This window comes from Triticum aestivum, chromosome 2D (genome assembly GCF_018294505.1).
Source record: "Triticum aestivum cultivar Chinese Spring chromosome 2D, IWGSC CS RefSeq v2.1, whole genome shotgun sequence".
Lineage (NCBI taxonomy): Eukaryota > Viridiplantae > Streptophyta > Magnoliopsida > Poales > Poaceae > Triticum > Triticum aestivum.
The window spans coordinates 472639997-472662688 of NC_057799.1; the positions used below are offsets into that span (position 1 = coordinate 472639997).

Genomic DNA, 22692 nt, shown 5'->3' on the forward strand with positions numbered 1-22692 from the left:
CACCTTGAAGGCGGCTGTCGGCTCTGTTGTCTCCTCAACCCGACGGAACTTTTCACTGTCGTCCGATTCCACATGGCTATGTTGTTGTGATGGTGGATGAAGTAATGGAGGGATTTGAGGAGCTCGAGCTTGACCACCCTACAGGTGAAGGGGAGATTCAGATGGGTCTTGCTTTGAAGACTCCATGTCTATGGCGGAAGGAGTACATCAAAGCTTCCAAACTGGATGCCTCCGCATCCTCCTCCTCCTCCGGCGAGTCAGGGCACTCCGCCTCCTCCGACGACGACGACGACGACGATGACGAGTGATCAGGGCACTCTGCCTCCTTCTCCGGCTGCTCCGGCGTGTGAGGCCACTCCGCCTCCTCTGTCGCCTCCTCCGGCGCGTCCGAGCAGTCCGCCTCCTCCTCCTCGTCGTCAGCAACGGCGGAAGACAGACGCCACCGCTCCGGCTCCTCCGGCGCGTCGGAGCACTCCGCCTCCTTCTCCGCCTCGTAAGCAATGGCGGAAGAGAGACGCCGCCGCTCCGGCGGCTAGCAGTACAAGCAGAGGCGGGAGGCAATTCAGATATGGTCCATCTCTCAAGCCTCTGGAAAAGTTACCATATGAGAGGACCGAGAAGGAAAACGAGGACATCTGTCATGCCCAAGTGAGGGACCATTTTGCAAAGAAACCTCCACCTCCGAAGGAGATGTAGATCCAGTGAAAGTGCAGCGCACTATTGATGCCCTGAAGCGACCACCACCGCCTCCGCCGGATTCCAACTATTTCCGCACTCTTCAAAGTACATTTCAAGATGCGCGGCGGTCGGGAACTACTTCCAGTGATAAAAGGTTAGCAGAACAAAGAAGTGGGAAAAATTCCCCAGCTCGGCGAACAAGCAAACCAATCGTGCCCCCCGCTCAAGGTGTCTAGCGATATCGTTGCTAATCTGCCGGGGATGGTGCCCAGTACCAATCCTGCTAATTACCTGAGCGATGATGTGGTGTTTGAAACAATGGAGGTGGACGAATTCAGATACCAGTACGGGAAGCCTCTCGTCAAACCTGATCATCCTCCTCTAACAACGATGATGCGAAGATTCCATGAATGGTACATGAAAACCTGCAGCGAGTCTGGGAAGGATACTTTGATGAGAATTAAAGATGAGCACGACCTCGTTGGAATGGATTAGTTGTTTGTTACATTTGATGAGTTATTCCAGTTATACAATCAAAAGGCCCTCGACAAAACAATCTTGACTTGCTACTGTCTGTAAGTACTACTTCTGTAATTAAGTCTCTATATATAGCTCAGCTCTTTCATTGCAAGTATATATAATTATCCTCACTATATTATGCAGATTGAAGATCGTCAAATGCAGAAAAGCACAAATCTGGGACATTGGGTTGATTAACCCAAATGTCATACATGAATGGACGGTTAAAAAGAATGTCACAGAAACCGAGGACAACTTGCTACAATCGTTGCTCAAAAATCAAAACAAAGATAAAATACTCTTTCCTTACAACTTCAAGTGAGTGTTACTGTCTTGTGCATATTCGGTTTTCCTTATTACTCGAGGTTATAGTAATGTAATTGATGAGTTATGCATGCGTGCGCAGCTTTCACTTTATTCTGCTAGAGATTAAGCTTGAGCAGGGAGTAGTAACCGTCTTAGACTCGAGACGAAAAGATCCCCAGGAGTATGCAGACATGACTGAAATGCTCCAGAAGTAAGTTCAATCGATCATTATCGCACCATATCGGCAACTTTGTTCATTTCCTGATATCAAGTAATTATTTTCTTTGTCTCGCAGGGTTTGGAAAGAGTTCACCGCAACAGCTCCGGGACCGCCGGGGGAGCTGCAATTTACACACCCGAAAGTAAGTAGTACTAGCTAGTTCCGCGCATCTTCCATTGATTCTAGCTAGTTTCATCAATACCATCTATCATGCTTGATTATCAGTTTGATTGAACTCTACTCGTAAAGTGCTTGTGGCAGGAAGGCGGGAATGATTTTTGTGGATACTACGTTTGCGAGTTCATCCGCCACTCGACCTGTGAGCGGGGCTACACTAAAAAACAATATGAAGTGCGTAAGCAATAATATTCACAATTTTATTTTATTACCATCATTTGTGTTGAGTTTCATTCATATATATGTATTGACCCCCTTCTTTAAATTAGATCTGGCAGATGCGGGATGAACTCCTACCACATGATCGCATACAAGCAATTCAAGAGGAATTGGCGGGATTCTTTCTTGACCACGTCATAAATAAAGCCGGAGAATACCATGTGGAATTTGACATTAGATGTTAGGGATTGTAAGAGATCTTATATTGTATATATGTAGCTAGTAGCGTCGGATAGATATACGAAAACTTGTTGTTCGACCAATCTCTCAGAGAAAGAGAGGTCGATCACTTCTCTCTATATATGTTCATGACGATCTTGTGTACTTAATGGTTCCTTCATCTGCTTACTAGCTAGCGTGTCGAGTTCTCTCTATACGTAAAGTAGCTAGCGTCGACCAAGCATGGAGAAAGAGAGGACACTTCTCTCTATTAGCTACCTAACACAATATGAAACCACTAAATTAACCCTCCAAAAACCCCTAAACCAACCCCCCCTTTCAAAAAAAAACCCAGCTCCTGAGCTGCTGACGCGTGGAAGCCTTTTGGTCCCGGTTGGTGTTACCAACCGCGACTAAAGGCCCTCCTGCCTAGGCTCCCCGCAGCGGCCACGTGGAGCACCTTCTGTTTCGGTTCGTAAGAGAACCGGGACTAAAGGTTTTGGCCTTTAGTCCCGGTTCTGGAACCGGGGCTAATGGGCCTCTGGAACCGGGACAAATGGGCCGTTTTCTACTAGTGGACATCTCCGGTGGTGGATCGGGATCGATGGTGAGAATTGGGAGCAAGGGTGGAGGACGGTGAGGGTCTGAGCGCGGGAAAGGTCGAAGGGCGGCGGGAGGAGGAGGAAGGGTTTAGTGGATTTGGTGCAATTTGCGGTGGGGTCGAGCTGTTGGGTCTGACGTGGCGGGCGTGCCCGGGCGCCCCCATATCCGCCCATATTTGGGTTAGATATGAGGGGTACCGGTCAGGCCGGGCGTTTGAGGCCCATTTAAGGAGCCCGTCTGGGTCCGAAAAATTGTGACCGGTCAATGACCGGACGGCCTGCCCGGGCGTATGAGGCGGGTTTGAGGCGCCCGGCTGTAGATGCTCTTATCTTTCACAAGGTTATGATCCTTCAAGGATCATAAGAATTTATCTAGCAGAAAGAAAAAAAAAAGGTTATGATCCTTCAAGGCATTTGGCAGCGAAAAAGGAACTACACGTAGTGAGAGTCATGATGATCTTAGGTTCAGAGTTCTTGCATTTAACACTAGCTACAAGAGACCATTGATGGAACATGTAAGTGTAACAAATTGCAGCAGTGTCTCAAGATGAGCCTATCCAGCAACACGATCACCCAACACAAGGTCTACATTAATCAATAAAAGCCTCTTAAGAAAACATCAACAATAAAACATGTTTACCGATCTATACACAAACGCACAATCATAGACCATTAAGAAGTAGGAAGATAGCACAGAAAGAGTCATACAAATAAGTCACTTCTCACCAACCAATGTATAGCTAATTCAAGGAATGAAACAACACTTCGTCCATGTAGTAAGATAAACAAACTCCACAATGCAACAATTCCATATGGTTATGTGTGTAAATTATACCTAAGTATACAGGCTTACTGCCAAAATAATGAGTGTACATTTGTACACCAAATGTACACCCTCATTTGGGATCGCCCATGCCACCAGGCGGCTGAACCTTGCCTATTATGTGGGCATGTGTCACCAGGGCCCATATGAGTGTTATAAACTCCCCGCCGGTTGCCATCCTGGTGGCATGTGCCACTGCTCTGTCCGACGGGGCAATATACAGCATCATGTTCGCCCAGAATACGGCAAGCAGCCTCCATCGTTCCTCCACGTCCACAAACCTGTCAATGAAGTAAACAGCGATCCTTGACCCCTCAGACAGCAAGCCGACCTCGTAGTCTGTGGATTTTGAACTCCCTAACTTGATCAGTTTCTTGTACTTCTCTTCGTTGGACTTGCATTTGCCAAGGTACTCACGGGCGTTGTGCAGCGTGCCCCGGGCAATCGACAAGCTCCTATAAGTGTCATCTGGAAGTAGGTCCGGTTTGAAGGCCAGCAGATACGCACAGTACCCAGACAGCTTAGTGGCGACCACATAATTCTTCACGAACTCTTCGCTGGCATTCTCCTTGCTCGGCACGGTCAGGCCGATGCTGCAGATGCTTGTGGCTATGTGCCATGTCATGATGTAGCGGGCATACGTCTGGCCGTAAAAGATGTCGCGGTCGAGATCCAGGTCGGTGACACCCATCTCACACAGCCACATCCTTCCGTCAGTGATCTTGCCCTTGATGTCCTTGAGTTGGCGGAGGACAGCTTGCCTCACTTGCGGTGGCAAGCTGATGGACTTGGTCATCAGTGACGAGTCCAGGGTCTCGAGCGATATCCATGATAGGAAGGACTTGAACGGATGAGGATGGACATTCTCGAAGACGAAGTACTGGCCGATGCTTCCCTTCCAGTACTTTGTGAAGGTAAAATGGCACAGGAACTTGAGTGGGATCTCCACGAGCGCCCTGTGCCATGACTCCTTTCGCACATACCGGCACAGCATCTTCACCTTGTGCCAGTCGGAGAAGATGAACAACGAAAGGAATTGGTACGACTCAAGAAGGATGTACCAAACGATGACCAGCCGAGTGACAAGAAGATCAAGATTGAAGCCATGGATAAAGATGTTTGCACTAAACCCTGTAGGCCGGTGCTTGAGGTCTGGGCAGAAGAGAGTAAATATGCTGGTTGCAAGGATCGCAGCATATACAATCAAATCGGGAGCTAGGGTGTCTTTGATTGACGGGTACCGTGCGTAGAAGAAATCAAAGAGGAAACCGAGCTCTGCCTCGACTACCCGAAATGCTCTGTCAAGGTCTTCATCATCCGAGAGGAGCCCTTTGAGAACGAAATCTCGACACTTGTCCTCCCCGAAGTCTATATTGCCGACATGATCAGTTGCAAACCTTAGCCTGAGAATCTTGAAGAGAGCAAAGGAGAGACACAGGTCCCTCCGCCTCGAAGCGCCTTGATCGCTGCCGCTCCATTGCAGCAACTTCCCTTTGCATTGCCAGATTCTGAAGATGTCCACTGTTTTTTTGGTGGCGGGATCCACCATCTCGGTTCCAGCGGCATCCGCCATTTCAAGGAGGCCCACACGACGTTCACCGTTTCGTTTCCAGCGACGTTCACCGTTTCAATTTCGGCGACGTTCACTGTTTCGATTTCGGCGGCGTCCATCCTTTTCGGCACGTGGTAAGCCACGTGTATGATCTCGTCCCCTAACTTCACCTCCTTCACTTCCTTGCCGTCGACAAGATAGATGTACCCCTCCATGGTTTCTGGGTTGTAGGCACCATCTTGGAGAAAGTGGCTGTTCAATGGCTCGTACAGCATGTACTCGAACATGACCTGGTTTTCCCTAATTAGCCCACGGGACCGGCACGTTGACCGGTAGGCCTTGCCCCTCAGGCATAGCCTTAAAACGCTTAAGCCCCAGAGCAGAAACAAACTGATGAGGAAGTTGCTGGCGAGCTGACCTTTGTAGTAGAGAATGAGAAACAGCAGGTAGATAATGTGCAGGCCCTGGTGCATCATGGATCTTGTCTGCTGGCTGTTGTCGTTGAAGCTGAACGCCGTCATGGTGTCGGCGCTGCCGAGGAGGAGGAGGAAGGAGGCCCACACGACGAAGAGCTCGTTCTGGATGGATGACGACTGCATCAGGCCGATGGTGTAGGAGATCACCGGGAAGTTGAACATGAAGGCACCCCAGACGACGAGCCTGGCCAAGGAACGGCCATCATGGCGTCGCCTCGAGTTGGACACGACAAGGATGCCGACGAGGATGCAGCCCACAGTCACCAGGCCCTCAATCCTTGCTAGCTGCCCGGCGGAGCTTGAGGCGAATCCCTTTGCTGCCTGGGTTGCATTTCTCACTCTATCAATTTGTTCCATGGAGAAGCAAAGCACAGGGGCGGAGCAGATCTGTGGAGAATGAAGATAGGGTGGGGGCGCGGTTCAAGGAGAAGACCTGAACCTATAACAATGTCTGATGAACGCTTGGTGGTTCAAGGACAAGACCTTGACATAAAACAAGACTGTATGTAAGTCAATGTCTAAGCATTTGCGCTGGCCTGATGGGCTCTACTCCTGTGCACACGCATATGGCAGCAGCCCACTGACCAGCTGGGGCCATTGAGGTAATTAAGAGCGGGCTCTGCTGGTTAAATCCTCACAAGTGGAATCTGAATAAAACTAGACGCGGTACAAGATAACAGATAAAAGGAAATCGCCAACTTATTTATTGACACCTGACCAATCTCATTGTCAATAGGTCATACACAATTCCATCTTCTCACGTCATGTCAAGTTGGCAAGTGCAGATATTATATAACTTAAAACAATTATGGTGAAAAATGTCATGATCTGGATAAAACTAGCTAAGACCCTGACCAAGCTCATTGTTATACACAAATTCATCTTCGTCCACATGGCAAGTGTACATAATAAAACTAGCTAAGACCCTGATCAAGTTCATCTTGTCTTAAGTCAATGTCCAAGAATTAATTTGCGCTAACCTGATGGGAACTGCTCCTATGCCCACACATATACATATGGCAGCAGCCCACTGACCTGCTGGGACCATTGAGGTAAGAGTGGGCCCTGGTGATTAAGTTGTCACAAGTGGAATCTTCTACAGCTTGCAACTTCTTCAACCGAACACAGATAGAACTAGACAAGTAGACAAATAGGCGACTAACAGTTTGATTGATCTGTGCTGTATCCGACAGGCTGTTTGCTCTTTGTTTGTGTAGCTATCAACTGCCTCCTATAGTTACCTAATACGACATGCTAGCAGGATGGCAGTTTTGAAATTTTTATAAGTTAATAAAGCATCTAAGGCAACAACAGTTGTAAAACAGGACGATTGCATACTTGTTCAAACCATATCACTTTCCACCATGCTAACAAACATGTGAAGTAACAGGGATAAAAAGCTATAGAAAACAGACTCTGGATTTTGTCTTGAAATTGCATGAGGAATAGCTTGGCCATCAGACGGTAATCAGTGCATCAAAATTGCTAATCTCTGTCGATGCTTCTTTTGAAAATTGAAATGCTCTGGCCTTCAACGAACCAAAACTGAATCACGATGGACTTTAATATTCTATCAAATGGGCAAACTGGCAACATCCTATGGAGAAAAATGACAAATGTTTAAAAAGACATCTACAAGAACATGGCCTTAAAAAAAAAACTTTAGCATGTCAGTGAGGTAGGCATCAAGGTGCTAAAGAATGAATGGCAATTGGAGTGAAATTGTGACCTACAAGCAGAATCAAACCGAGAGAGAATTTAGTTATGGGCTGAATGTGCCATCGTCACACAAAATGAAAACTGCAAGTAGCACAAAGAATGAAGTGTTGCCTTCTTGCATACCAGAGAAGCAGGGCAAACCACAAGGAATACATGCAGAACTCTTTGGCATTGATCTTCCATATATGTATGTATATGCAATATCTATTCAGTTATATGATTTTGTCATACTGTACCTTCTGGCCACATGATTTTGGCATAAGTCAGCGAAAAAGGAGTTTACCTTCTGGTGTACTGGGAGTGTCAATAAAAAATCCTGTAAAGCAGGGTACCAACATTTCCGCAACAGCTTATACATAAATTCAGCACAGCACAACTTAACAACTGCAAATTGGACCTTTCATAAAAAATAATATCAACAGTTCATATCGCACTCTAAAGAGTAAAGTCTAGTTTCAACCTTGAACTTGAAGACGGTCTGATACGAACGCTTGAACTTCCAATTCTGGAATTTCAAACCCTGAGCTTTTTATCCTGGTTAATCCAGGTCCTTTTTCACTGAAATCATATTTAGCCCCCGAAACACGTGCAGGGCAGCACCATGCGGGCACGCTCACCGTGCTTCCACAGTCTCTTCTCTGTGTGCCCTCAATAGCGGTGTGAGTCAGCGATATCGGTCTTCGCCTGCGCCACGTCAGCAAATCCAGTTCCCAAAGTATGTTATCTAAGTTGTTGAAGCTCTCCGCTCCCACATTTCAACCTGCCTAATTGAATTTTCTTTCCTCTGTTTTAACATTGTGAGCTCCTGAGGATTGAAAGGTGGGGGAAGATCACATGGACCTGAATCATGGGCAGACTTCACCATGGATTCCATAAGAAACTTCTTCTCAGTGCCTCCAGCTTGGCAGACCAAAGATTCAGGACAGACCTCAACAGCTTCAGGTGGCTTAGTTGGCTTGAACTTTAGAAGCTTGGCATATTCGGTTAAAAGGTGAAGCATGTAATCATACACATGGTCCATATTAACCTCTTGTTGAACGAAATCGCTTGCTTCCTTTCCTATGCGCTGTGCCTATGGAGTAGATTTGTCAAGAAGAATGTAATAGACTAATAAACAACATGGTTAAAATTCTCAATATTCAGGTTCGATAACAGTCAGCTCTTAAGGAATGTATCCTTAAACACCAGACATGCATTCAGCCTGGTCAAAGTCAATACAGAAGTTTGGATGAAAATTTCAAGTTACCAGGGCTTAGCTGAAGTGCTCAAACATCAGCAAGTTAATGCTTGCTTTCATTTCATGTTTTGGTTATGGTTCACAGTTTACATCACATCTAATCTTGATGCTATGTACTTTTAACAGAAGGTAAGAAAATAATCCATGACACTCCATTTCCATTAATAATGTTCAGCAGTGAAAAACGTAATCACATGCATATTTAAATGCTGATAGAAGGAATGTACCAATTGCTTGTGAGAGTTGCCCCAGTCAACAGCATATTGTATTGAGGCGCATTTATTGTCATCCCGAACTGGCCAATAATGCTGAAGCGGCATAAGAGACCTTGAAAAGAAATCATAGTATTTTGGTGTGACCAACAGTGTCATTGAATCGCATGCTAGAATATATTTCTGACTGATAGACCATGCTGATCCTTCTATATAGATCTTGTACCTGTTGAATGTTCAGTGTTAGGAACTTAGCCACACAAAAATAACCTGTAAATCTTGTTTTTTATCACCGAAAAACTAACAGGAACGCAAAGTAAACCTGTGAGTGCACTGACTGCCCAAATTCGAGGTCTTATACCCTTCCTTGCTCTCTTTGAACCAGTCCTGCACCACAAAGAATAAAGTAAAACCATAAGAGATGTTAATATTCGCCACCAAAAGCAAAGATATTTGCACAAGTAAGCACCCACATGGCTGTGTGCATCCTATCGATGCATTGACAATGAGATAAATAATGCTTCTTTTCCAAAAAAGGAAAAACAACCAGCAGAATTTGATGGTTTTGAATATGCCAAGTTAAACCATGTGTTTTAAGAGTGCCAAATTAAACTATGCAGGTCCACATGAAAAGGGGGGAAAGGAGATGATGTACTTTCTTCAAGGTTCGATAACTACATGAGTGACACCATTAACATGCGAGTTACCTGAGTGTAAATCCTTGCATTCCAATCTTGCGTGCTGGAGACATTACACTTAACCAATTCCTGCCGTGATGTCGCAACTGCTGCATTCCCTTTCCAGTAAGCATAAGGTTCTCTACTGAACCATTTTCCTTTACTATTACCATCCTTCAAATCTTTATACAGCGCATCCCATGGTTTTATGTTGATCTCCGGCCTGCCAACCATGAAGCGGTATTATAGTGAGAGTTTATGTGCACAACTGAGTATGCAGTGCCCAACTTTCAAGTTTTGGAAATTCCTAGACATTTGAACTATTAGCAATACTCAAAGTGTTTGCTAATAGTAGTTTACCAGCCTGCGGATAATGCTTATCACAGCAGTAATGATTCATTAACAAAATTATGATTCGTTGTCCAGAATATCATAGGCAAACACATAATCAACTTCACTGTCATCAAAATTCTGATACACTGTTCTTCATTACTGTCTTTCATTTCAGACCAAATGTAATCACATAGATAGACAGACAATTTCTATGTTATCTTCTTGATTACCAATAATGAAGCATATGGAATTCACGTATTAATCAGAGGAGCATTTTATACAGTTATTATAAAGTAAGAATGAAGAAGGCGAGCAAGCATAATTACCAGCCCCAGAATGACCAATCTGGGAAGACGATGTCCAGCGTCCTGTCATCCCCGCAGTACCGGAAGAGCGGCGGCATGAAGGGGGCGTGCTCCCCGCGGTAGAGGTGCGCGCGGACGACGGGCCAGTCGACGCAGTCGAACATGAGGTCGAGGTCGGGGACGCGGCCGGGGTAGCGGCGGAGCAGCTGGAGAATCCCCCAGATGGTGAAGAGGTCGCGCGTCTGGAACGCCGGGCGGAACCGCTGCACGAAGGCGCGGCCCCGCAGCACGACGAGGCGGAAGCTGGCGGTGGCGCGGGCGCGCGCGAGCATGGCGCGGGTGACGCCCCCCGCCGCGCGCCATGGGCGGAGGTCCTCGTGGATGAAGCGGAAGTAGGATGGGCACGAGGAGTTGGAGGGTGAGCGGGCGGCGGTGGCGGAGGTGGTGGCTGGTGGAAGGTCGGGGTCGGAGCGGCAGGACGACGAGGAGGAGAGCGCGAGGCCCAGGGTTTGGGAAGATTTGCTCGCTCTGGCGGCGTGGGAGGTGTTGCGACGGAGGGGAGGGGTGGGGCAAGAGATGGAGTAGGCGGCAGGTGGCGGTCGTGGTGGTCTGGAGGGCAACTGCGGTGATGGGCTGGGGTGCTGTGTTTTGGGGTGGAGAACGGCGGCGGCGGCGGGAATGGCCGCGGTGGTCGGGAAGCTTACCTGCAACTGCAAAAACGAATGAGACGATCATTGCAACGATCCAAGGAAGATACTGATAATAAAATCACAAGCGTAAAAAATGCAAATGGTAAACTGAACCAATGGAGTAGTAGTATGTTTTTTTATGAATTTGACCACTTTTTTTTCAAAATGGAGTAAAATACAAAAGAAAAACACCTCATTTGTGGACCTAGATAAAAAAACATGCTTTTGTTTTCTTTTTGCAGAAACCCGTCACCATTGTGCTAGCAGTTTGCGAAAAATGTTGATCGATCGATTAGCACGGTTTGAGTGAGACCAGACGATGGTTCCCGCTGTAAGTGATGACATGGCACAAGGAAAATGGACGGACAAGACAAAGTTAAGCGACCCGGTCAACCCCTCCTCTTCCTTCGTGAGTGGTGTCGGTATTTTCCGAACACCTAGCAGACACACACCACCTATGCTACTCGGTTGCTGCAGTAGTCGGCGAACGGTGGCAGGGACACACACCCGCACCTGGAGGCGTGGGGCTTGCGTTCGGCGACCTGACCGCCTTCAGGAGCACCCACACAATGGCTAACGACGAGCTTCGACGGTGTTGCATGCGCATTGGAGAACGACGGGCTCGAACGGCGCCAGGAAGGCTAGTGACAAGATTGCATTACATGCACCCCAGTGAGGACAGACGGTCGGGTCCAACAACACTCGCCACAATGCGAGGACTTCTCTCATGGGCGAGCACATGAACTGGGCCCGCACGCTTGATGAGGACGATGCCAGACAGCTTGATGAACCCTGCTCCGTGAACGTGTGTTGCTTGTACAATATACCAACCGGAGGAGCCTTCCTTCCCCGTTTCCGACGATGTTAGATGTCACCCAGCCTCAGACGACTTCGAGCTCATTGCGCATCTCCATCCAATTGTGTGCATCCTATACATGGATGAAGATGAGAGAGAGAGAGAGAGAGAGAGGAGTGAAACAATGACGGTGAGCTCTTTGTATAGTTTAACAGTCCACAAAAGTGTGAATTGATAGCGGAACCCATCCATTCGGTTTTCACTTAAACTGATCTAATCGACGGGTAACTGTTTTTCATAAACCGTGAGCACAATGATGACGGGTTTTTGCAAAAAAAATATTGTGCCTCTTTTTATCAAGAATCCACAAATATGATGTTTTTTTGTAGTTTACTCTTCAAAATGAAGTGAGAAATAATTCTTCTTTTTTGGAGGGTTGGTGATTCTTTCTAATTCAACGATAGTAACCGTTCAATCAAGATGTCTGCCTGATTTCATAATTGCACGAATCTCGTATATAAGATTCGATGGTTATTGACGATGACCATCCTGTTGGTTGGTAAATAGCAAAATCGTTTCGAAAAACGAATCAGCATCAAAGTCTGACAATCCTTAGCTCCATCATTTTCAGTATACTATCAAACATATAACCATGACTTGGATTGGTTCGGGTTCTTCGGATGCTATGGAGCCAGCTACGATTGATTGTATGAACTGCTTCAGTTGAGTAATACATTATTTCACTCGCAAAAAAAAACATATTCTTCTTTCGGTAAGCACCAGCATAACTCACATTATAAAAAAAGTAAAAAATCAATCTAAAAGCATATGTAGAAGAATACCTAAGATTCACTCCTATATGCAATGCACAGTGAAAGGTGAGCCGGTATAAGCGCTCCCCTTTATTGGACTACCAATACCACCATTTTTATTTTCTATATAGACAATGACAAGCGGAGCCCGCCTCGTAAGTGGGTCATAACTTTATCCCTGTCGCTTTCTTTGGGGCGGTTGAACATGAGCCCATTAAGTTTTTTTTTTGTAGTTTATGATTTTAGAGAATAAGAGTGGTCATTTTGAAATGAGATCTACGTTGTGCGCTGACGACTCAACAGGGAGAGAGAAAAAAGGATAGAAGGTTAATTTCGGAAGAAGAAACAACAACTATAAATCATCTATGGATGTAGGATTTTTTTTTCTAAAACGGGTAAAAGATTTGCCTCATTCATTAAGTAAGCAGAGGATGTAGGATTATTGAATACACACTCTCACTCTCTCTCTTACGCCCGCATGACTTCCTAATCAAAATATCTCCCTATTCAAACCGAACCTCACAAGTCAGAGATCAATGGCCGTCTTCCTCTTTATTCCAGTATCGAATGAAAACCTTTTCACCCGAAAAAAAGAGAATGAAAACCTTTTACTCATCCGCAATAAAAGGAATGAAAACCTTTACTAAACAAAGCTCACCGACGGACTGACCAACTGGAGAGGCATCTGCGGCCGACCTCAAAAATTCCAACGACCCGTGCACTCTCTCGTGAGCCCTCCCCCTTTCTTCTTGTCGTTCCCTTCGTTTTCTCTACCCTTTCTACATCTTATCAAAACACCGCTTTTCCTTTGGCCCCTTCGTTTTCATTCAGTTCTTTCTCCCGAAAAAAGGAGGCGGCAGCGGCACGCCGGCACGGCAGGGAGGAAGATGACCTCGCAGCTGACCCTCCGGGTTACACTGACCGAGGGGGGCTGCTGCTAGCGCCTGTAGTGTGGTACTGTGCGTAGTGCGTCCATGGGCACCGTGACGTGAAGGGCACAACACAAAGCAGACACGAGAAAGGAAAAAAACTAATACGGCATACTTACCAGCTTTCAACGCCGTGGTCCATGCCGGCGGCTAACGGACTGGGATGGACTGAAGCACCGTGTCGACACTCACAACGTTACGTGAACCCCCCAGACCTAAGAGTTGCATTCATGGCAGAGCGGCTATCGCTGCCGTAGTCCTTGGTAGGAGACTAGGAGTAGACGACGGTCGGCGTCGCCCCTCAAGTCAACCAAAGTACTCGTGTAACACGAGTACTTTTGCGCGGCTAAGAACTCGATTCTTTGAGAAGGGAAGGGTCCAAGGGAAATTCTAGTCATTTGCATCAAGAAGCTGGGCTGTTGCTACCGATCATGCATGCAGCAGAGCAGAGCCTTCCGGCATGGCAACCGGAGACACAAAATCAACCGAGGAATCGAAAAGCTTCAAGTAGCAACTCACAGTAGAGGTGGTGGTGGTGATCCAGCGAGTGGATACGGCGACCGCTCCGACGACGACGACGGAGAAGAAGAGGAAGGTCGCGCTCGTTCTCGACAACGCCGCGACGAACTTGCTGGATCGCTGTCCGTCCACGGCCCCAGCTGCTGCCACCTCCATCGCCATGGCAGCCGTCCTTCTTCGCCAATCGCCAGTGACCTCTATTGGCTCAGGTATACTACGCTGCGAGATGTTCCACGGTTGTGCTGCTTGAAGAGCAGCAGAGTGAGCGGGTGCTCGGTTTCCTTTGACGGTATAAGCACGAGCTCTTCTGTTAAGTTATGACGCTCCCAGCGGCACAGGGGCAGACAACGGCCCACAATTTATGACGTCTCCACGGGCTAGCGCAGCAGCAGCTACGTTGAACACGTCAACGACTTTCCACAACGAGAAGATGGAAATGAACACACACACATCTCTTGAAAATTATGAAAGTAATTATAGTGGTAAATATAAACCATGCAATCACACAAGAATCTGCAAGACTTCCCAAAATTTATGATTTTTTTTATCCTATAGAAAAGAAAAGTAAGTGAATTGTGGCTCAACCCGGTCCTACGGGGCCTTAGCACGACGACTTCCCGACTGTCTACTACAACAAGTTGTGCCCGGCTCCGATGATGGAGGGGCGATGACGGCGGCGCGCCTTCGGCTCGCTTCGATGCTTGTAGTCGTCGCTAGGTGGTCTACGGATCTGGATGTAATTTTTATTTCTGGTGTTCGTTGTATTGTCATGATTGAAGATGAATAGATTGGAAGTTTTTCTGCAAAAAAAAAACCCGGTGGTCAGCAGGTGTTGATACCTGCCCACCCGCGTGAGTTCGAATATCCCTAATCGCATTCCCGGTGTAGTACACACCATTCGTCTTAATGAAGTGTGGTGGGATGTCTAACCCGTGATGTGATCTTTAGAGGAAAAAAAGGCATTAGTTCACACTTTGTTATATAAAATCAGTTTACACATAACTCAACTCCTTTTTTTACCTTGATGTGCTAGAGGTATGGCCTTATTTTGATTTTCTAAACCCTAGAAGGATTCCGATGTGCAGAAATTAAACAGCTGAAAGCACTGATTTAGAGTTAAATAAGTACAAAACGAGTTAGACTTATAAAAAACAAAATAAAGTTAAATATTGTGGTGATACGGGTAATTTATCCCTCGTATTCTTCTAAAATGCGTTCGATAGAAATTCATAGGTCATATGTCAAAATTTTACTTTCATGAATTTTCACATTTTCATATGTTTTTCTTTGTCGAGTGAACCAAACAATCCTCTATTCCTAAATAGCTACAACCCATTATCTATTTTCTTAACCATGCAAACATGCCACATAAGCAAACCATGCAATTAAGTCATAAGAGCATCTATAGCCAGACCCCCCAAACGTCCCATATGATTGCACGGGCATTGTCCAGACAATAGAGAGAAGAAAAAAGACACCCAACCAGACTCCTCATTTTGCGCTCATATGATTGGGTTGTCCGTGAATCCCCATATCCATACAAAAAATGAGGAGGATATGAGGATGTCCGAGCGTGTCCAGGCAGCCCTCCACATAGGATGCAGCCCACCACGGTTCTTTATTATTTCTTTTCTCTTTCTCTCTCCATCTCGACCAATCACATGCATTTGACCGGAAAAATTGAGGAGGATGTAGGGGACATGGTTGCATTGCATGCAAGCATAAATTAAGGGTCGTGACCGGGCACGTTCATGGACGTTCGGGGATCGATATTAGCCAATCATGGTCGTAGATGCTCTAAGCAATTTTTTGCATTACTATATGCATGTAGCGCAACATTGTCAATTCATACATAGTAACTACAAGTTACTTTTCATTAGATTTTGTATGTTTATGGACGTTATATGTGTTGGGCGTTTGCAACATACCCATGTAGTTCATTCTTCTCAATTTTATTAGAAATAACGTTCTTTTAACCGTAATCCAAAAGTTTTTCCTTCTTTTTAGACATTTCATATGTTTTACTTTTTTAAGCTTATATTTGCTTTCCATCAGATTTAGTTGTTTTTAGCAACTATTTATTACAAGGTTCCCGCAACAAAATGCGCGAGACATCATCTAGTTTCAATAGTTATGACTACCCATTTCCACAGTTAAGGGGTAAACTATAGACCGTCATAACATCCACTTAATTTAAATAATTTTTGAGCTAATTTAAATCTGATTTTAAATTGTTTGAATTTGATCCTAAGTTTTGAGGCTGCAAACATTTCGATACCTAAAAGTACGAAAAATTCGTTAAATTTTTGAATCATGTTAGTCCTTCGACTGGTTTCAGTGATGGTGGTGTGGTGAGCGCTTGGTCGGATGCTTCTATAAAGGTTGTAGAGCTCACTTTGATGGCTAACATTTCTTTTTGCAGGGTGATGGCTAACATTTCTTTTTTGCGGGGTGATGGCTAACATTCTCTACACCTCATCGGCATATAGTTACTGTTGCGTGTGTATGATCTCTTGGTAGCACTTTTAGAGGGTTACAAGGTAGCATGGTTTTAAGTTTTAGTTTCAGATATATTTCCGCACCTACAGAATTTCAGTGAATTTTAATGATTTTGGTTTGCATTTTGGCCAAAGCACAGAAACATTTATTTGAAATTATAAATTTTTTTTTGAAAATTTTGAAAATATATTTGAAATTTGGATTCTTGTGTACAACTGAAATGAGTAAACTGTTTTGACCAAAAGGTAAATATTTCAGTGTCCACTGAAATCATTGAAATTCATAACCAATTTTGACATGCATTGTGTTCCACAATTCGCCAATCATGTGTGGCTTTTTTTTCTATTATTTTTCTCCAAGTTTTTTGGCTATGTAAATATTTCATGGTTATATACATCTACAGTTGGTGCAGAGATCATAGTTACTGAAGTTTTTATTTGCAAGAATAATTTATGGAAGATGGTGAAACAAAGAATGGTCGGATGATGATTCAAGAGCTAAGTAATGAAAGAGCTAAAAGAAAAATCCCATACAACTTATGAATAGACAACGCCACCAGTCATATAATTCTACGAAACACCCATATTCTCTGCTGTCGTTTATATCGATCAATAATTATCTGCTCTCGTCATTTTTCTCTGTTTTCCGATGCCCATGCAACGCGGAATGGAATGCCGTTGCCACAAAGGCAGAGAGACATAGTACTGTAAAGAGGTCCTGATTGCGGCAATCTGAATCAGGAGTACGGATACCATGGATCAACCGCTCCATCACTTCCACGACTGAGCGGCAAAGCATACCAACAACCGCATTTTGGTGCGGCCGCACCTCACTATGCCTCGTACAATGCTAGATGCTTAAGGTGATGTTTTAAAAAATAAATCGAAATTTTTTGAAGCACAGTGCCTACTTTTATAAAAAAGACGCTTGATTAAGCGTCCACTCTCTACATATAAACATCGGTGTAGTGCCTATTTCTACATGAAAGATGCTTGATTAAGCGTTCACTCTCTACATATAAGCATCGGTGTTTAAAAAAGCATTGATTCATTCATCTAAACACCTCTCCTAAGCGTCTTGCATCGAACAAGGCCTAGCCGCATCGGCTTTTTTAAACACCTCTCCTAAGCATCGGTGTTTAAAAAAGCATTGATTCATTCATCTAAACACCTCTGCATTTTCCTTTTACCGTTCTCATCATGTTTCCCTGCCATTACCACTCCAACTGCACTATGGTCGATCCAATGCGCATGTCAGAAACTCAGATACGCCATCCTTTGACTCTTGTCTCCTTCGTTGGTCAGTCGTCGGTCACCGCTCCTCCCACGTCTCCACCCGCCTCGCCGCATCGGCTTTCCTCCTCCGCAGCGTCTCCAGCTCCTCGGACCCGAAAGGCAACGGCAGCTCGCACGGTTCCGCGCTGCCCGAGACGTTCACCGCCGTGCCCGCCATGAACTCCCGCTCCAGCCCTCGCCTTCCGCGCGCCATGGACCGCACGGTGACCTCCACGGCCCCGTCCGGCACCGTGGGCCTGTACCGCAGCAGCCTAGCATACTCGCTCAGAAGGTGGAACATGTAGTCGTACACATTATCCATCGTCAGTTCCTCCTGCACGAACCGGCTCGCATTTCCTCCTATTTCCCGCGCCTGCAAGTGCGAGCACCGACGAGCGATGAGACGGGAGCAGTGGTTCAGAATCTCTGGCGGTGCGACGGGCTGGACGGAGGCTGCCGAAATGAGGTAGCAGTACGTATACCTTGCCTGGGTGCGAGTTGCCCCAGTCCACGGCGAACTTGATGGACCGGCACTGGCCGCGGTCACCGCGCACGGGCCAGTAGTGTCGCAGCGGCACGAGCCCCCTGGAGAAGAAGTCGTGGAACCTCGGGCGCACGACCAGCGTCACGGAGTCGCACGCCAGGATGTACTTCTCGCTCACCGACCACCCGCGCCCTTCCACGTACATCTTGTACCTGCCCGTCGTTGCACCAGCGGTGCCAACAATGTCACCGTCAGGCGCCAGCGTGCGTGCCAATGTGCCCGTGGCACGACCACGAGCGTGGGCGAGAGCAATGTTACCTGTGCGTGCACTGCTTGGCCAAGTCCGATGCCCTGAACCCGTCTCGCACCTCCGTCCTCCAGTCCTGAAAAAAATGCAGAGCGTGCGCTGATGAGCATTACTGACACTGAACTACGTACGGCATAGCTGTGGCGTGCCTGCACGTAGATCCGGGCGTTCCAGTCACGCTCGCGGGAGACGTTGCACTTGAGGAGCTCCCGGCGCGCCGCGCCCACCGTCGGGTTCCCCTTCCAGTACGCGTACGGCGTCCTGCGCGTCCAGTCCAACGCCGCATTCGCCTCACTGATCTCCCTTCTCAATGCTTCCCATGGCTTTATGTTCAGCTCCGGCCTTCGTATAAGTTCAAACAGAACCGATCAACAATTAGCACTCCTCAATAGACGCGGCATGATTGGCGCGATGCCATGCAGAGTAGGAGTATTTACCAGCCCCAGAAGGACCAGTCAGGGAAGGCGATGTCCAGCGTGAACTCGCTGCCGCAGTACCGGAACAGCGGCGGAGGCGTGTGGTCGCCGGCGTTGACGACCGGCAGGTCCTGGCAGTCGAACATGAGATCGAGGTCGGGGAGGCGGCCAGCGTAGCGCCGGAGCAGCTGCAGGATGCCCCATTGCGTGAACACGTCCCGCGTCTGGAAGCACCGGCCGTAGCGCGCCACGTAGAGGCGCCCCGCGAGCACCGTCACCCGGAACTTGGCGCCGTACCGGCGGGCGCCTTCCAACGTCTCGCGCGTGATCCCCGTGGCTCGCCATGGCCGCAGGTCTTCGTGGATCCACCGGAAGTAGGCCGGGCACGCCGTCGTCGCTGGTTCTGCGGCATCCGGCGCCGGAGCAGGTGGCTGCTGCGGAGGAAGGGCCCCCCAACCGGCAGGAATGATCGAAGCAACCTGTAAATTGTATACGAATTTCATACCAAGATGTTGTCATGCGTCTCTTAATAGTAACAAATGATGCAATCCAGTCCCATCTTAACGAAATTGTTTCCGAATGTTCAGTGGCTGGTGGTTCGGTTGCCCGGCAGACTTGTCGGCAACCGTGGTAGTACTGTTCTATGTTCTGAACTTCTGATGCATCGGTCGGCCGGTACCAAGTACTGTCGCAACTCTCTGAAGTCCTGCCCTACCCTACCATGACCCTACCCGGATGATCAGCAAACTCAAACTACTATTCTGCGATAAGCCATGATGCATCTGTAATTATATCACAGCATTTCAGCAAACAAGAGAGAGAGAGAGAGAGAGAGAGAGAGAGAGAGAGAGAGAGAGAGAGAGAGCGCGAGAGAGCGAGCGAAGCTAGAAAACTTTACTCTGGCGCTGGCAGACATCCAGTAGGCGGAGACGAAAGCGCAGGCGACAATCGCGGCGATGAAGATGAACACGCCGCCGTTCACAGCCAGGCTCCGAGTGAGCCGGCCAGCCTTCGCCGGAGGCTGCATCTCTGATCTCTCAGCCTGATACGCTGCCTTCTTCCCGCCTCGGTAGAACGAACGCCCGAAGCGATGAACTCGTCATCTCTCTCTTTCTCCTTTTCCCGCTAGCCCTTTTTTCTAGTACGTATTAACTTGGACTCTGCCCGGTCTTTAGTGATGCTAGCTTGGCGGGCATATTTGGGAAGTGGGAGCGTACGAGGGTGTTGAAATGCGTGGAAGAAGGAAGGTTTCAAGGATGTGATGATGCAAGTGCCCTTGATCATGTGATGTGGACTGCTCCCTTCATCCAATTCGGTGCACCAGATATAAACCTTTAGACGACGAAAGGTGGTGATCCACTTAAAATTGTTGTTTTCACATTTATTGGCGTGCAGAAATGCTAGTACGGGTCGCATGGAGCTTTCTCAGACTACCCACAATGGGAGTAACATAGGTAGTAACATCACATATATCTAGGTTAAATAGATGATGTGGCATGCAATAATTAAAGAAAGAGGTGAAAGTGGTAACATAGCTAGTTACTACTAGTATGAGTAACATCACACATATCAAGGCAAGATGTGTCTATAGCCTAATAAATGAAGTGTTGCATGTTACCACACATATGTTACTTCCCACTATAAAGGTAGTAACATAGACTACTAACATGGGCATGTTACTAGTCTATGTTACTACCCATTGTGGCTAGTCTCAAAGGGGCAGACATCAGACAACGACCCACAATTTATGATGTCTCCACAGGCTAGCGCAACAGCTACGTTGAACCCGTCAACGACTTTCCACAAGGAGCAGATGAAAATGAACACACACACACAAAGCTCTTGAAAATTATGAAAGTAATTATAGTGGTAAATATAAACCATGCAATCACACAAGAACCTGCAAGACTTCCAAAAATTGCGATTCTTCTTTCTTTTTTGTATCCTACAGAAAAGAAAAGTAAGTGAACTGTGGCTCAATCCGGTGGTCAGCGGGTGTTGATACCTGCCCACCTGCCTGAGTTTGAATATCCCTACTCGCATTCTCGGTGTTGTACACACTATTCGGCTTAATGAAACGTTCATGGGCAGTCTAACCCGCAATCTGATTTTTAGAAGGAAAAAAAGAGTATCATTTCACACACTTTTTTTTTTATAAAATCAGTTTACATATAACTCGACTCCTTTTTTTTACCTTGATGTGCTGGAGGTATGGCCTTATTTTGATTTTCAAAACCCTATAAAGATTTCAACGTGGGAGAAATTAAACGGCTGAAAGCATCGATTTAGAGTTAAATAAGTAGAAAACGTACCAGATTTATAAAAACAAAATAACGATAAATATTGTGGTGATATGTGTGACCTATCTCTCATATTGTTCTAAAATTTGATATGACGCCCCTGATTCAATCGTACACTAATCATACACGCAAACGTGTACGATCAAGATCAGGGACTCACGGGAAGATATCACAACACAATTCTAAAAACATAATTAAGTCATACAAGCATCATAATACAAACCAGGGGCCTCGAGGACTCGAATACAAGTGCTCGATCATAGACGAGTCAGCGGAAGCAACAATATCTGAGTACAGACATAAGTTAAACAAGTTGCCATAAGATGGCTAGCACAAGAGGGGGATAGCTAGTCTTGTCGAAGACTACGCTTCTGGCAGCCTCCATCTTGCAGCAAGTAGAAGAGAGTAGATGGTAAGTTCACCAAGTAGCAACGCATAGCATAATCCTACCCGGCGATCCTCTCCTCGTTGCCCTGTTAGAGATCGATCACTGGGTTATATCTGGCACTTGGAAGGGTGTGTTTTATTAAGTATCCAGTTCTAGTTGTCATAAGGTCAAGGTACAACTCCGAGTCGTCCTGTTACTGAAGATCACGACTATTGGAATAGATAAACTTCCCTGCAGGGGTGCACCACATTACCCAACATGCTTGATGCCCTTTGGCCGGACACACTTTCCTGGGTCATGCCCGGCCTCGGAAGATCAACACGTCGCAGCCCTACCTAGGCACAACAGAGAGGTCAGCACGCCGGTCTAAACCTATGGCGCAGGGGTCTGGGCCCATCGCCCATTGCACACCTGCACGTTGCGAGGGCGGCCGAAAGCAGACCTAGCCTCCCTAATACAAGAGCAGGCGTTCCAGTCCAATCCGGCGCGCGCCGCTCAGTTGCTGACGTCAAGAAGGCTTCGGCTGATACCACGACGTCGAGTGCCCATAACTGTTCCCGCGTAGTTGGTTAGTGCGTATAGGCCAATGGCCAGACTCAGATCAAATACCAAGATCTCGTTAAGCGTGTTATTTTAAAGTAACCGCGGACGCCGACCAGGGCCAGGCCCACCTCTCTCCTAGGTGGTCTCAACCTGCCCTATCGCTCCGCCACAAAGATCCACACAGAGGGCCGTCGGGAAAGTATGTCCTTTCAGCCCCCAATCCGTGAATCGACCGCGGGTACTCAACGAGCCGACCCGACTTTAGTCACCACATGTATCATGTATTATGTATATAAGTATATACCCGTGATCACGGCCCGGTAGTGTAGCATGGAAGACAGACAAGAATGTAGGGCCACTGATGGAATACTAGCATCCTATACTAAGCATTTAGGATTGCAGGTAAGGGTAACAATTGTAGCAACAATGACAGGCTATGCAGCAGAATAGGATTAACCGAAAGCAGTAACATGCTACACTACTCTAATGCAAGCAGTAGAGAGAAGGAATAGGCGATATCTG

General features: G+C 46.8%; 2 protein-coding genes across 4 annotated transcripts; both read right to left on the reverse strand.

Moving 5' to 3' along the window:
- Positions 1–7827: 7827 nt before the first annotated feature.
- Positions 7828–14271, reverse strand: LOC123053897 (O-glucosyltransferase rumi homolog). Of its 3 annotated transcripts, none has more exons than XM_044477496.1 (6): positions 13960–14271; positions 10236–10924; positions 9607–9799; positions 9222–9286; positions 8915–9125; positions 7828–8516 (listed from the first exon to the last, which is right to left on the reverse strand). In XM_044477496.1, the coding sequence occupies exons 1-6, from the start codon at positions 14119–14121 to the stop codon at positions 8175–8177; spliced, it is 1662 nt and encodes a 553-aa protein (XP_044333431.1). In that variant the 5' UTR covers positions 14122–14271; the 3' UTR covers positions 7828–8174. The 3 variants fall into 3 exon arrangements, with proteins under 3 accessions (XP_044333431.1, XP_044333432.1, XP_044333430.1); XM_044477497.1 differs by having other exon boundaries at positions 7828–8522; positions 8915–9014; positions 13960–14270; XM_044477495.1 differs by having other exon boundaries at positions 7828–8522; positions 13960–14266.
- A 3084-nt stretch (positions 14272–17355) lies between these two features.
- On the reverse strand, positions 17356–20148 carry LOC123053898 (O-glucosyltransferase rumi). The gene is made up of 6 exons (XM_044477498.1): positions 19838–20148; positions 18961–19418; positions 18673–18865; positions 18535–18599; positions 18215–18428; positions 17356–18105 (listed from the first exon to the last, which is right to left on the reverse strand). Exons 1-6 carry the CDS (start codon positions 19964–19966, stop codon positions 17770–17772), a joined length of 1395 nt encoding a protein of 464 aa, XP_044333433.1. The 5' UTR covers positions 19967–20148; the 3' UTR covers positions 17356–17769.
- Between the last annotated feature and the right edge of the window lie 2544 nt (positions 20149–22692).